This window comes from Chenopodium album, chromosome 3 (genome assembly GCF_948465745.1).
Source record: "Chenopodium album chromosome 3, dcCheAlbu1.1, whole genome shotgun sequence".
Taxonomy (NCBI): domain Eukaryota; kingdom Viridiplantae; phylum Streptophyta; class Magnoliopsida; order Caryophyllales; family Amaranthaceae; genus Chenopodium; species Chenopodium album.
The window spans coordinates 63387914-63403176 of NC_137836.1; the positions used below are offsets into that span (position 1 = coordinate 63387914).

Here is a 15263-nt window from a genome sequence, read left to right on the forward strand (position 1 = left end):
ATGGAATGTCTGTCAAGGAAGTTGAGGTTTTTAGAACAACAGGGCTTACTGCAAGGAATCAAAATCTCCAGAAGGGCACCTTCCATTTCCCACCTATTTTTTGCGGACGATGCTCTTTTCTACTTTAAAGCAACCCCTGCATCAATTAGGGTGGTGAAAGAGACTTTACAGGACTTTTGTCAACTGTCGGGAGAAGCCATCAACATGAAGAAGTCCTCTATACTTTTTAGTCCTAACACTCCCCCGAGATTTGTGAGGATTCTGAGGCAACCTTTGGGAATAAGAAGCAACACTGAGCTAGGGACTTACTTGGGGTGTCCGATGGATATTGATGGAAGGACATCTGCAAAGCTCAAAGGTGTACAAGAAAAAATAGTGAAAATAATATCCTCATGGAAGTTTACCCATCTCACTATGCCTGGTAAGATAATTCTTATTAATGGGGTGCTAGCAGCATCCCTTCAGCATATCTTGTCAGTCTACTGGTGTCCTAAATCTCTAGCAAATTCTATTATGTCCATCTTGCTGAAATTCTTATGGAGAAATTCGACTGCTAAAAAAACCAATTTATTGGGCAAAGAAAAGTCTAATTTGCTCTCATAAAACCAGTGGTGGTCTAGGGATTAGGAGTGTTATGCATTTGAACAAATCTCTTTTACTGAAACAAGGATGGAGAATGATCACTAATCATGGCCTTTTAGTAAGTAGAATTTTCAAAAGCAAGTATGGAAATGATCCCTTAGTTCCAAAATCTGGCTCTTGGGCAGCAAGAAGTATTGTGAAGGCAGCCTCAGAACTAAAACAGCATATTGGTTTCTCAGTGGGAGATGGCAAGGAAATTGATATCCAAAGGAATATTTGGGTGGGTATGAATAGGGTGACCATGAGGAACTTCAAAGGGTGTCAAGAGGTAAAGAAAGTCTCTGATTTAATAACTCCTGGCACACATGGAACAACAGTCTAGTTTGGAGAGCTTTTAATGAAGAGGATACAAGAAATATTCTCAGTATTTATCTCCCTTCTGCGCGTGAAGATAAAAGAGTATGGCTACCAGGCCTAAAAGGGTCCTACTCTGTAAAATCAGGATATTGGAGCCAATTTAACCAACACCCCTTAGCAGAGGACAGCTGGTTTTGGAGAAAATACTGGAAGATAAACATTTGGCGGAAAGTTCTTCTAGGATGGAGAATCCTTCAAAATAAGTTACATACTAAGGACAATCTCAACAGACGAGGAGTAAAGCTAGAGGAGTACTGTATTCTATGCACAAAAGAGGAGGAGAATGTGGCACACCTCTTTAGGGAATGCGAGGTCACTAGAAGAATATGGTGGGGATTACTGGGGATTAGAACTATGAGCAATAGTCATATCCCCTTCCAGAAATGGCTGAAGGATCTTCTGGCTTACTCTTTGAAGAATGATAAGGGAAGTGATACTTTTCAATCAATGTTGCTGATAATGCCGGCAATCTGGCTGCATAGAAATGATATTACTTTTAGAGGCATGAGTGCTAACCCAGCAGACATTGTAGAGTTAGCACAGGTACATGCTCAGAGATGAGACATTGAAGGAAGAGGAGCAGCTTCACACGACTTTGGAAGACCATAATCATGCAAAACCACCTCACTTCTTCTATGCAGGTACCCCTTCAGCAGGACCAAGGACATCAATCATAGTGGATGAATCATGGAAAAGGAAAAGAGTTAGGGATAAACTAGGGTGGAGTGTAGCAGTCGCATGGCAGAGTGAGGAGCAAGGGCAAAACAACATAGGGGAAGCAAGGAAAATCCATGCCCAAGATGCGATTCAGGCAGAAAGCTACGCGGTTCTCTAGGCCTTAAAGGACAATGTGGAGGAATACAAGAATATAGTCATCAAAACAGATTGCGAAAGGGTGGTCAAGGCGATTCAAACTCCAGACAAAGCTCCCTTGCAGATAAGAAGCATAGCAGAGGAAATTAGAACAATGGCAGGAAGGATAGACTTCTTTTGCATCAAAGTTCAACGAGAAATAGTTCAGCCAGCCCATGTTGCTGCAGTACAAATGAGGAGAGGATAGCTTGTTTCTTTGTTTCTTTGTAGCCACTGTCTAAAAAAAAAAAAAATTTGTGGTTGTCTTCGTTGTATCTCCTAGTAATTTTCGTGATACCCGGTGTGTTTAATCAGGGTCGAAATATTACTTTGGGAAACTGTTTTTGTTCAGGCCTCGAAGTGTTAATTTGTCCAATTTTGTGTCATTTTTGTAACCCGGTAATTCGTTTTCTCCAACAGTAAATACAGTATTTCATATTAAAAATGCGAGCGTGTCTAGTGAAAATGTAAAATGGGAGCGTTATTTAACAACCCCATAAATGAACATATATAATTGAATGTGTATGTTTACCTTTATAATTGTATTATTGCATGTGCATTTTTTATGTAGTAATACTTTTTTTTGGACATGTTTATTTTTAAATGTATGAATTTTTTTATTTAAAGTGTACTAATTATTTTATTTAAAGATTCTTTTATAATTTACTAAAAAAAATTTCATGTACATTTTTAATTTACTATTCTTAAAAAAAATTACTATATACGAAATATTTATTTATTCTTGTGCATGTTTAATTTTTAATCTACTACCAGTTCATTTTACAGAGTCTAATTTAGCTTTTTTCAAAAAAAAAAATAAAAAAATACAGAGTCTAATTTAGCTATTCTAGCTACAGCACGAACTCAGGAACTACCATATAATCCTTCAAAAAAAAAAGGTAAAAAAAAGTACTAGTACCATATAACTATTTCCCTCAAAAAAAAAAAAAAAAAAAAAATATAACTATTGCCCAACCCGAGCTTTATTATCCCAAACGGGTCAACCCTTTAATCCTCAACCCGGACCATGATCGGGTCAGACATAATCTCCGGTAATTGGTTGACACTAGAGTACTAGACACTACAAGCGTGTCAACAATATCCTCACGTTGACTCTGCTCGCCGCACCCCTCCCCCTTTCTCTCTCCTCCATTGTACTCTACTGAGTCTACTCTCACTCCTCCATTACACTCTACTCTCACTCCTCCATTAAACCACCTTCCGAGCTTTCTCTCCTCCATTGAAGCACCTTCTGAGCTTTCTATCCTCCATTGAACCAGCTTCTCAGGTAAGATGCTCCTTTTTTCAATCATCGAATATTCTTTTCACAGTGTAGTTTTCGTTTTATTTTTTACAGTAATGGCGACTCGGTCTGATTTTATGGGTTCTAAATTACTCAACTCAGAATTTAATGGTTTGTTTGGATAAAGAAAAGGGAAGGAAAAGAAGGGGAGGGAGGAGAAGAGGAGGGGAGGGAAAGGGAGGGGAGGGAAGAAGGATGAGTTTTCCTTCCAAATCTCTCCATTTTTGGAGGGATCAATTTCCTACAATTTAATCCTTCCATTTCTCTCCCCTCCAATTCCCTCCCTTCCTCATTTGCTATCCAAATGAAAGATGCTCCATCCTTCCATTTCAATAAATTCTATTTTGTTTTTGTTTTTCATTGATTATGTTACTTGCCTAGAATTGTCATGTATGGCCGTTTATTGAACAATTTGCATGATTTTGTGTCGAATAGAGTTGTTTAAGTGTCTTACCCATGTCCGAGTGATTTCGAGGGTGTTTTGTTGTGTAATTTGATTTATCTATGATTTTTTATTTATTTATTTATTTATTTAATTAATTAATTATTATTATTATTTTTTTTTTTAATGTATACAGGGTTGTGCACAACGTAAATTATTTCTGTCTCGAAATTCGATTAGTACTCGTAGGCATTTGGGTGTCGGGTTAGGTCGATTGCCAAGTTTGCACACTTGTAGTGTTGGGTTGAGAAGTTCTGGATTGGGGAAGGTGAAGGCTATTGTTTCAGGAGATGTGAGTGTCACATTAGATGATGAAGTACAGCTGTCAGTTGACAAGGTTATACATTTCTTCCGTGTTCCGCTGATTCAAGATAATGCAGCTGATGAGCTATTGAGGACAGTTCAGACGAAGATATGAAATGAGATAGTTGGTTTGAGAACTGAACAGTGTTTCAACATTGGGGTGGATACCGATCTTTCTTGATAAGGAGGTAATGGAAGGTTGTGCTGTTGTAGTTGTTGAGGTAGGACCTAGATTGTCCTTTACGACAGCATGGTCCACTAATGCTGTATCTATTTGTCAATCATGTGGTTTAACTGAAGTAAATCGTCTGGAACGTTCCAGGAGCTATCCGTTGTTTTCTAACAATCCATTGCAGGAGCAGCAGATAAATGACTTTGCTGCCATGGTTCATGATCAAATGACTGAATGTGTGTATACTGAAAAACTTACAAGCTTCAAGATGAGTTTGGTTCCAGAGGAAGTTCTGTATGTGCCGGTTATGGGGCAGGGTAGGAAGGCTCCTGAAGATATTAATGCGAAAATGGGTTTGGCATTTGATGAACAAGATCTTCAATATTATACTTGGCTTTTCAGGGAAGATATTAAGCGGAACCCAACTAATGTTGAATTATTTGATATTGCACAATCTAATAGTGAGCACAGTGGGCATTGGTTTTTTACTGGTAAATTAGTCATTGATGGGAAACCTGTTGATAGAACTCTTATGCAGATTGTCAAGAGTACACTAAAGGCGAATCCTAACAATTCAGTGATTGGGTTCAAGGATAATTCTAGTGCAATAAGAGGCTTTTTGGTGAATCAGTTACGCCCTCTTCTTCCAGGTTTAACCTGTCCATTAGATGTGCAGATGCGTGATCTTGACATTCTTTTTACTGCTGAAACCCACAATTTCCCATGTGCTGTGGCACCTTACCCTGGCGCTGAAACAGGTGCTGGTGGCAGGATCAGGGACACACATGCAACTGGAAGAGGGTCATTTGTTGTTGCTGCTACAGCTGGTTATTGTGTTGGAAACTTGAATATGGAAGAATCTTATGCTCCCTGGGAAGATGTATCATTTACTTATCCATCAAATCTGGCTTCTCCTTTGCGGATTCTTATTGACGCAAGCAACGGTGCCTCAGATTATGGGAACAAATTTGGGGAGCCCTTGATTTAGGGTTATACTAGGACCTTTGGGATGAGGCTTCCAAATGGTGAGAGACGGGAATGGTTGAAGCCAATTATTTTTAGTGCTGGAATAGGGCAGATTGATCACACCCATATAACGAAGGGAGAGCCTGAAATTGGCATATTAGTTGTAAAGATTGGTGGCCCTGCATATCGCATTGGAATGGGAGGAGGTGCTGCTTCTAGTATGGTGAGTGGCCAGAATGATGCTGAACTTGACTTTAACGCAGTACAATGAGGAGATGCTGAGATGTCACAGAAATTGTATCGTGTTGTACGTGCTTGTATTGAAATGGGTGACAAAAACCCTATTATTAGCATCCACGATCTAGGTGCTGGTGGTAACTGCAACGTTGTAAAGGAGATAATATATCCAAAGGGTGCTCAGATTGATATCAGGGCTATTGTAGTTGGTGATCACACAATGTCAATATTGGAGATATGGGGTGCAGAGTACCAGGAGCAAGATGCCATATTGGTGAAGGCTGAGAGTCGTAGCATGTTACAATCAATTTGTGATAGAGAGAGGTTATCAATGGCTGTAATTGGAACAATAAATGGTGAAGGGCGTGTTGTTTTGGTAGACAGTGCTGCTGTTGAGAAATCCCGTCGTGATGGAGTGCCTCCTCCTTCTCCTGCTGCCCCAGAAAACCTTCGAGTTCCAGCGTATGACTCATCCTCAAGAGCCACTTGATATAGCTCCAGGAACAACGGTGATGGATTCCTTAAAGAGGGTGTTGAGACTCCCATCTGTGTGCTCAAATCGCTTCCTAACCACTAAGGAGGATAGGTGTGTCACTGGCCTTGTGGCACAGCAGCAGACTGTGGGCCCCTTGCAAATTACTCTAGCTGATGTTGCAGTTATTGCTCAGAGCTACACCAACTTCACTGGGGGTGCATGTGCTATTGGCGAGCAGCCTATCAAGGGTTTGTTCGATCCTAAAGCAATGGCCAGATTAGCTGTTGGTGAAGCACTCACGAATCTCATCTGGGCAAAAATTACATCTCTTTCTGATCTTAAAGCCAGTGGCTACTGGATGTATGCTGCCAAGCTTGAAGGGGAAGGTGCAGACATGTATGATGCTGCCACAGCGCTTTCCGAGGCCATGATTGAACTGGGCATTGCTATAGATGGGGGGAAGGACAGTCTTTCAATGGCTGCAAATGTTGGCGGTGAGGTTGTCAAAGCTCCAGGAAATCTTGTAATCAGTGCCTATGTTACTGCTCCTGATATAACAAAAACAGTCACTCCAGATCTAAAGCTCAGAGATGGAGTTCTGATTCATGTTGATTTAGCCAAGGGAAAGCGTCGCCTAGGGGGTTCTGCACTTGCTCAGGTATCTTTCTTTCTTTTCAGGACCCCATTGGAAATTTCTCTCTGTGCATTCCTACTATAGCAGTTTTTATCTCATGGCATATGTTTTCCTTGTCTCTGTTCTTGGTTAAACATTTAGTTATATACCACTGATACTCTTGTCTTAAACTTCAGTCACTCTTTCTTCTGTCTTTTGGAATTTTTCAGCAACTTTCTATTTATATAGATATAAGGACATAGTGGACAATGTGGTGTTAACTAGTACCTCATGAATTTGCCATGCATGAAGTTGCTAACCTTTACTGGACTAGCAAAATCAGAAACTGCTTTTAGAATTGGAACTGTGGGGGTGAAGTCTATAGTACTGTATCCTAAAATGTAGGAATTATTGATTGAATCCTTGTGAGGATGCCTTGTTTTCCTTTTTATTATACCTTGGATATGTTATTAAATTGCTAGAGAAATATTATGTAATTATTAGTTGAATCGTGTCGTAATGTTTAGGCATTTTTCTTGTTATGTGAACATTGTAGTGTGACTGGTGTTTCATGTCTTAAAAAAGCTGATTGCGTGTCTGGGTGTGACCACAAAGAGTAGTTTGATCCATTTGTTTATACTAGTTAGCGGTCTTATTGGTAATATACTTGTGATGATTGTGAATCGGGCTTTATAAGGTATTCTCGCAATAGCAATTCAAAAAGCTCATGTGTTTTCTCAAAAGTTGGAATAGGATGTGTTACAATCAAGTAATAAGTAATGTTGCATATGATTTGTTGACATTTCAAAAGAATAGTTGTATGTTTATCTAAATTTTGAAGTATGATGATGAGAAATTGAGTCTGATTATGTTTTGGAAATATTAAACCAAAAATTGTAGCCACAAATCCCACAAAAGTAGAAACTAATTATAATACTTTTAAAGATTTGACGAATTGTATGTATATGAGTAAGCAAGTTGTCTCAAACTCACAGCACAAGCTCAATTCTTTAGCCTAGTCTAGGATTCCTCCTCTTCGTATTCATCCTTGTCTGCAGTTCCATCCTAGTATTTCTGGTGCTCAAGGAACTAAATCGTTCATGTTACCTTTTGCTTCGGTAAACTCCATCTCATCCATGGATTCCATCCTTTCACCTGTGTACCAATGTAAGAACACCTTTGAAGTTATGGTTGTATGAATTTTCCACATTCTCTATGTCCTAACTTGGTTGAAGCTTACAAACGAGGTTTCTGAACTTAGAATTTCCACAACCGCACCAAAAGTTTCTCTTGGTCCAGAGCTCCACAATCTACAAAAATAACAGTACGTAAAGGTTCATTAGCTAGCTGTCTCTGGTGCCACACCTCCAGGCACCAATGTTATATGCAGTTTAACAGACTAATGTGAGGAAGGGAGTGTTAGTGCATGTCAAATAAAATGCTCAATTGTGCCAAAAAAAAAAAAAAAAAAAAAAACAGTCAACATAGAAACAGGAAAAGAAAGATCATAGGGAGTTTTCGTGAATATAAATGATAATTAAATTTTTTTTTTAAAAAAAAAAAAAAAACTCACAATAAAACAAAATCCTAGATTCTAGTTTGCTTTCTCTATAACTTCGTTTAGTTTCCTTTTCAATCTCAACTCCCAAGCATATGAAAATCAGAAGGCTAAACATAGCAGCAACAACAATGAGAAGGGAGGTTAGATAAGAGGAGGCGAGTAAGATGAGAAGGGAGAGAAAGTTGCTGTGTTCTAAATTTCTATTCCTTGTTAAAGCATGGAGAAAGGTGAGAGAAGTTTGAGGAGAGTGATAGCTGAGAATCTGAGATCAGAGTAGACAGCTGTAGTGCAGATAAAAAACTGAATGAAAGAGAAAAGTAGCCTAGCTTGAGTAAAACAAAAGCAAAAACAGTAGTTAGTAAAACTGTAAAAAGGCAAAAACAATAAACATTATTAGGGGTAGAACCGACGGAGCACTGTTCATTAGCTTTTCTCAGTGTCAAGTTGTGGCTTTTTAAAGGTTATTATAGATTCCTGATTCTCTTTCTTTGGCTTTGTAACGAACCAATCAAGGCCGCCTATTGTATACACATATCACAGGAGAAGGCAGCAAGTTCAGGAGGGTACAAGCAACACAAACAAACCGAGCATACCACAAGACAAGCAACAACAACAGCCAGCAGCAGGGGACATGTAATCAGAACAGATTCACTTTTCAGAGCTTTATTTTGGCACCAAGGGAAGAAGACAAATTTAGTTGTTATTAGTAATTAAGGCTAGTCACATGTAGTATGTTAGAAGAGACTTAAATAGCTAGAGGGAAGAGAGTGATGGATAGCTCAAGTGGTTAGAGCTTCCCTCCCGATTCCAGGAGATCCTGGGATCGATTCTCATCCCCGCCCTTGTGGCTCTCTAAACACCAAAAAAAAAAAAAAAAAAAAAATAGCCAGAGGGAAGGAAAGAGGGATTCATTCAGAAAAGTTGTAACATCTTAGTAGTAGCCTTAGTTGTAGTAGAAAACTCTTCAAGCCTTTCGGCCAAATCAATTCATTCAACTGTCCTCTGCCTTGCTTATCTTCTTGTTGTTTAGAATTTATCTGTGTAGAGCGCACTTCGTTGCAAGTGGTATCAGAGCAGGTATGGCTCCGGCATCGAACACTCAACGCATTGAAGCCCTTGAGGGTCATGTGTTGGAAATGGCCTCAAAGGTGGGAGATGGTGAAAATTCCATCCAAGCCATTTTGTCCAAAACCATCACGGAAAGTATGGAGGCTCTCCAGAAGACCTTGACAGAGCAGTTCACCAAGCAACAGAATACCGAAGCTCAGCGGCTTGATGGGAGGATTGAACGATTCTGGGAGGACCACACCCAACACGTGGCCTTGGTGAGGCGTGCCCAGGAAATTTTTTTCGAGGAGATGCGTGGGGCCATTGAGTCCATACATACCAGACATAAGCCACCGGTGACGTTGGAGGATGAGGCGGAAGCGTCGGGCGCCGGTGGGTTTGGTATGAACCACGGCGAGGGTCAAAACAGAGAGACGCCCATTCGACTGTTCAGGGGGCAAGACCAAGGGGAAAACTTCGGAAGTCGGGGAAATTGGAAATTTCGGAAGTTGGACATGCCCACTTTCTCCGACGACGATCCCGACGGGTGTTGTTGAGGGCAGAGCAGTATTTCCAGTTTTACCAATTGTCAGAGCAGGAACAACTCCAAGCCGCGATGGTGTCAATGGAGGGAGATGGTCTGAGGTGGTATCAATGGGAGAACCGTCGGCGGCCATTGCGAGGGTGGGAGGATCTGAAGCATCGCATCCTCACGCAATTTCGTCCGGCCAACGTTGGGTCACTGCACGAGCAGTTGGCAGTCGAACACACCTCCACGGTGGCGGAGTATCGAAGGGAGTTTATCGAGAAGGCCGCGCTGCTTTCCGATGTGCCGGAGAGTCTGATGAAGGGTCAATTTTTGAATGGGTTGAGGGAGGACATACGTGCGGAAGTGCGAATGTTAAATCCTTTCACCTTGGAGCAGGCCATGGACCTGGCTACTCGGGTGGAGGAAAGAAACCGAGTCCAAGGAATGAAGAAGCCCAATGGAGTTTTCTCTAAGCCTAGCCCATACTCTTTTTTCAACAAGAGCCCGGCCAGCACAATCTTGGGAGGAAGTGGGCCGGCCCAGCCTACCCTTTCCTAATCTGGGCCGTTAGCAAGTAAGGCCCAAAGTTCCATTGGGTCCACTGGATCAACTTCAAACAAAGCCATGCCAGAGATTCAAGACAAAAAGGCTAAAGGTCTTTGTTTTAAGTGTGATGGGAAGTGGGATTTCAACCATGTGTGTCGTGCCAAGGAGTTTAGTGTGTTGTTGGTAGAAGAAGAGGAGGAGGAAAAGGAAGGGCATGAGTTTGCTGCCATTGAAGCCCCTCCAAGTGAAGAGGTCGAGGTTCCCGCGTCTATGTCGATGCACTCATTAATAGTAATTACGAATCCTAAGACAATGAAGTTGACCGGAGAGATTAATGGAGTAAAGGTGGTGGTGATGATAGACCCGGGGGCTACTCATAATTTTATCTCTTTGCATACGATAGAGAAGTTGGGGATTGCGGTGGAGGGGAGTGGTACTTTCGGCGTGTCACTAGGAAATGGCGAAACCGTAAAGGGGCAAGGCTTGTGTACGGGGGTGCACCTCAAGTTGGGTGACAAGGTGGAGATAGTGGAGGATTTTTTTCCTCTACAATTGGGAAACTCGGAAGTTATCCTTGGTGTGCAATGGCTTGAAAAATTGGGAACGGTCCTCACAAATTGGAAGACTCAAGAAATGAGCTTCACATTGAATGGCCAAACCGCATGTGTTAAGGGAGATCCTTCCCTAGCACGCACCGGAGTCACTTTAAAGGCCATGGTTAAAAACTTGCGCAAGGAAAAAGGTGGGTTCTTGGTGGAATTTAGCCACATGGAGGGCGTGGGCAGTGAGGATGGAGAGGGAATTCCAAAATTTTTGAGGCCCGAAATTAAGCACTATACGGAGGTTTTTGAGAGTCCTAAGGGATTACCCCCGAGCCGAGGGCGAGATCATGCTATTGTTCTTAAAGATGGGAGTAATCCGGTGAGTGTACGGCCCTATCGATATCCTCAATTTCAAAAGGATGAGATAGAGAAGCTTATTGGTGAAATGTTGGCCGCCGGAATTATCAAGCCATCCACTAGCCCCTTCTCGAGCCCGATCCTTTTGGTCAAGAAAAAAGATGGTTCGTGGAGGTTTTGTGTGGATTCTAGGGCCCTTAACAAGGAGACCGTACCGGATAAATATCCAATCCCGGTCATAGATGAACTCCTTGATGAGCTCCATGGGGCACAAGTGTTTTCTAAACTTGATCTCAAAGCCGGTTACCATCAAATTTTGGTAAAACCCGAAGACATTCACAAGACGGCTTTTCGCACCCATGAGGGTCACTATGAATTTTTGGTCATGCCATTTGGCCTAACTAATGCTCCGGCCACCTTCCAATCATTCATGAACGAGGTATTTCGCCCTTGAGAAAATTTGTACTTGTATTTTTTGATGATATTCTTGTTTATAGCACTAGTAAGGAAGATCATGTCAAGCATTTACGTGTAGTGTTAGACACGTTGAGGGAGCACACTTTGTATGCAAATAAGAAAAAATGTGAATTTGGGAAAGAGGAAGTTGCTTACTTAGGCCATATAATCTCTAAGCATGGGGTGGCAGTAGACCAAGAAAAAGTGAGGTCCATGCTTACTTGGCCCATTCCCAAAACCTTAAGAGAGTTGAGAGGCTTTTTGGGCCTAACAGGCTATTACAGAAAGTTTATTAGCCAATATGCTCATATAGCCCATCCCCTAACAGACCAACTTAAAAAGGATAATTTTAAGTGGTCAGTGGAGGCTACTCAAGCATTCGAAAAGCTCAAGCACTCCATGGCAGAAGCACCAGTGTTAGCAATGCCCGATTTCCACAAAGAATTCATTGTGGAAACCGATGCTTCAAGGTTGGGTCTTGGGGCCGTTTTGATGCAAGAGGGCCGACCTATTGCGTTCTACAGCAAGGTTTTAGGTCCGACGAGCCGCGGGAAATCGGTGTATGAGAAAGAATTGATGGCGGTCTGTCTCGCGGTACAAAAATGGAAACACTATCTATTGGGTCGTCGATTTATAGTGAGAAGTGATCAGCAGAGCTTGAGATTTATCACACAACAACATGAGGTTGCCATGGAACATCAGAAATGGATTCGCAAGTTAATTGGGTTTGATTTTGACTTGCAATATAAACCCGGCACGGAAAATCGGGTTGCGGACGCCCTCTCGAGGCGCGGCGAAGATGAGGGCGAGTTTGGTGCCCTGGTCAGTACCCAGGGAGTGAATTGGGAGTCTCTAGAGGCGGAGATTGAAGAAGATGCAGTGCTGAAATCTATAAAAGACGCAAGTTTGGAAGGAACAGGGGTTACGGGCTACTATGTTGAAGGAGGAAGGTTGCTGTATAAAGGGAGGGTGGTGATTCCTAAAAATTCCGGCATCAAAGCCACCCTCTTGCGGGCTTACCATGACTCCGTGGAAGGGGGTCATGCTGGGGAGACAAAAACCTTCTTGCGAATGGCTGGGGAATGGTTTTGGCAAGGGATGAGACGAGATGTCGCGGAGTATGTGCGGGCTTGTGATACCTGCCAAAGAAACAAACACTCGCAACAAAATCCGGCCGGTTTATTGCAGCCGCTGCCGATTCCGAGTGAGGTTTGGGAAGATATAACAATGGACTTCATAGAAGGTCTTCCGCGCTCTAAGGGAGTCGACACTATTTTGGTGGTGGTAGACTGACTGTCTAAGTATGCCCATTTCGTTGGGTTGCGCCACCCCTTTTCTGCCTTGACCGTGGCAGAGGCCTTTGTAAAAGAGGTGGTTCGGTTACATGGTTTTCCGGGGAGTATTGTGTCCGACAGGGATAGGGTGTTCTTGAGCTCGTTTTGGAGGGAGTTGTTTCGGCTACAGGGTACTGATTTGAAGAGGAGCACTTCCTACCACCCCCAAACCCACGGTCAAACGGAGGTGGTTAACAAAGGGCTTGAAACTTATCTTCGCTGTTTTGTGGGGGATCACCCTAAGGCATGGGCTAAGTGGCTGCCTTGGGCTGAGTTCTCTTATAACACGGCCATCCACTCGTCTACACTGATGTCTCCTTTTCGGGTGTTGTATGGGCGGGATCCACCTAAACTCATTAAGGTGAGCACGAGTGGGTCTTATGTGGGTTCATTTGATGAGTTATTGAAGGAGCGTGACTTAATGCTTGATGAGCTTAAATTGAATTTAATTCGAGCTCAGTTTAAGATGAAAAAATATGCAGATGCTAAGCGGAGAGAGGAGGAATTTCAGGTGGGGAATTTCTTGTTTCTGAAATTGAGGCCTTATCGACAGCGCTCGTTAGCTAGAAAGCCCTTTGAGAAGCTCGCTGCACGCTTCTATGGGCCCTTCGAAGTCATTCAACGAGTGGGCAAGGTGGCGTATAAATTGGCGCTGCCAGATCAGTGCCGCATCCACCCCGTCTTCCATGTGTCACAGCTCAAGCGAGCAATCGGCAGCAACCCGAGCTCTCCCACGATTCCTGATCAGATCACTCCGGAGCTTAAGTTGGAAGTCGAACCTGAGAGCATCCTTGATAGCAGGCTGGTACAAGGAAAGTCTGTTGTGCAAGAGGTGCTAGTGAAGTGGCGTGGATTACCAGACTTTGAGGCTACATGGGAGGAGGCTACTTCGATCCTTGATCGCTTTCCCGACTTCCACCTTGAGGACAAGTTGGCTCTTTCGGGGGGGAGTAATGTAACGAACCAATCAAGGCCGCCTATTTTATACACATATCACAGGAGAAGGCAGCAAGTTCAGGAGGGTACAAGCAACACAAACAAACCGAGCATACCACAAGACAAGCAACAACAACAGCCAGCAGCAGGGGACATGTAATCAGAACAGATTCACTTTTCAGAGCTTTATTTTGGCACCAAGGGAAGAAGACAAATTTAGTTGTTATTAGTAATTAAGGCTAGTCACATGTAGTATGTTAGAAGAGACTTAAATAGCTAGAGGGAAGGAAAGAGGGATTCATTCAGAAAAGTTGTAACATCTTAGTAGTAGCCTTAGTTGTAGTAGAAAACTCTTCAAGCCTTTCGGCCAAATCAATTCATTCAACTGTCTTCTGCCTTGCTTATCTTCTTGTTGTTTAGAATTTATCTGTGTAGAGCGCGCTTCGTTGCAGGCTTCTGTTTTCTTGTAGGCGTTTGATCAAATTGGCAGTGTGTCTCCTGATCTTGATGATGTCTCCTACTTCAAGAGAGCATTCAATGCAGTTCAAGAGCTTATTGAAGATGATCTCATTTCTGCTGGTCATGATATTAGTGATGGTGGGTTACTTGTCAGTATCTTGGAGATGGCTTTTGCGGGTAACTGTGGGCTTTCCTTAGAACTAAAATCTGGAGGTCATAGCCTATTTGAGACTCTTTTCGCTGAGGAGCTAGGTTTAGTTCTTGAAGTTGACAAAAATACATTGAAATCGGTAATGGAGAAACTGAATACTGCTGCCATTTCGTCAGAGATCATTGGGCAAGTCACTACGGGGAGGACTATTGATTTGAAGGTTGATGGGGTTGCTCATTTGAATGAAGATATGACGTACCTGAGGGACATATGGGAGGAAACTAGTTTTAACCTAGAGAAATTCCAGAGGTTGGCCTCTTGTGTAGATTTGGAGAAAGAAGGTTTAAGGCACAGACAAGAACCTTCTTGGTCATTGTCCTTTACTCCTGCCTGTACAGATGATAAATACATGCTCGCAACCTCGAAACCAAAGGTGGCCATCCTCCGTGAGGAAGGTAGCAATGGTGATAGAGAAATGTCTGCAGCATTCTATGCTGCTGGTTTTGAGCCATGGGATGTTGCTATGTCAGACCTGCTGAGTGGAGCTGTCTCTTTGAAAGAGTTTCGTGGAATTGCATTTGTTGGAGGCTTTAGTTATGCTGATGTTCTGGATTCAGCAAAGGGTTGGTCAGCTTCAATTAGATTTAACCAGCCTCTTTTAGATCAATTTCAAGAATTCTATCATCGACCTGACACTTTCAGTCTTGGGGTTTGTAATGGGTGCCAGCTCATGGCTTTACTTGGCTGGATACCAGGCCCCAATGTTGGTGGTGTGCACGGGAATGGTGGTGACACTGCACAGCCTAGGTTCATCCACAATGAATCAGGGCAATTTGAATGTCGTTTTACAAGCGTGACAATTGGAATTTTGCGCAGGACAGATATAAGGTAGTAACAAGCAACAATTTCTTGTTAGATGATGTTTTACTGATTTGTGATTCAACAATGGGAAGTGTAGATGATTTTTTTTTTTTTTTTTTTTT

At 42.4% G+C, this 15263-nt stretch overlaps 1 protein-coding gene and 1 pseudogene across 2 annotated transcripts; both read left to right on the forward strand.

The window, feature by feature from the left end:
- LOC145625195 (uncharacterized) lies at nucleotides 1-1560 on the forward strand. Its single transcript, XM_081678268.1, has 3 exons — nucleotides 1-421; nucleotides 669-866; nucleotides 965-1560. Exons 1-3 carry the CDS (start codon nucleotides 1-3, stop codon nucleotides 1558-1560), a joined length of 1215 nt encoding a protein of 404 aa, XP_081534394.1.
- A 1329-nt stretch (nucleotides 1561-2889) lies between these two features.
- On the forward strand, nucleotides 2890-15263 carry LOC145624029 (putative phosphoribosylformylglycinamidine synthase, chloroplastic/mitochondrial; annotated as a pseudogene). Its single transcript, XR_014110361.1, has 4 exons — nucleotides 2890-3139; nucleotides 3209-3262; nucleotides 3731-6407; nucleotides 14141-15263. The product of XR_014110361.1 is annotated as a putative phosphoribosylformylglycinamidine synthase, chloroplastic/mitochondrial (transcript).

Coding starts and splice junctions, on each gene's coding strand:
- LOC145625195 (XM_081678268.1), top strand. CDS start 1: ATGGAATGTCTGTCAAGGAAGTTGAGGTTTTTAGAACAACAGGGCTTA. Junction 422..668: donor TACCCATCTCACTATGCCTG/GTAAGATAATTC, acceptor TACTGAAACAAG/GATGGAGAATGATCACTAAT. Junction 867..964: donor CCAAAGGAATATTTGGGTGG/GTATGAATAGGG, acceptor ACAACAGTCTAG/TTTGGAGAGCTTTTAATGAA.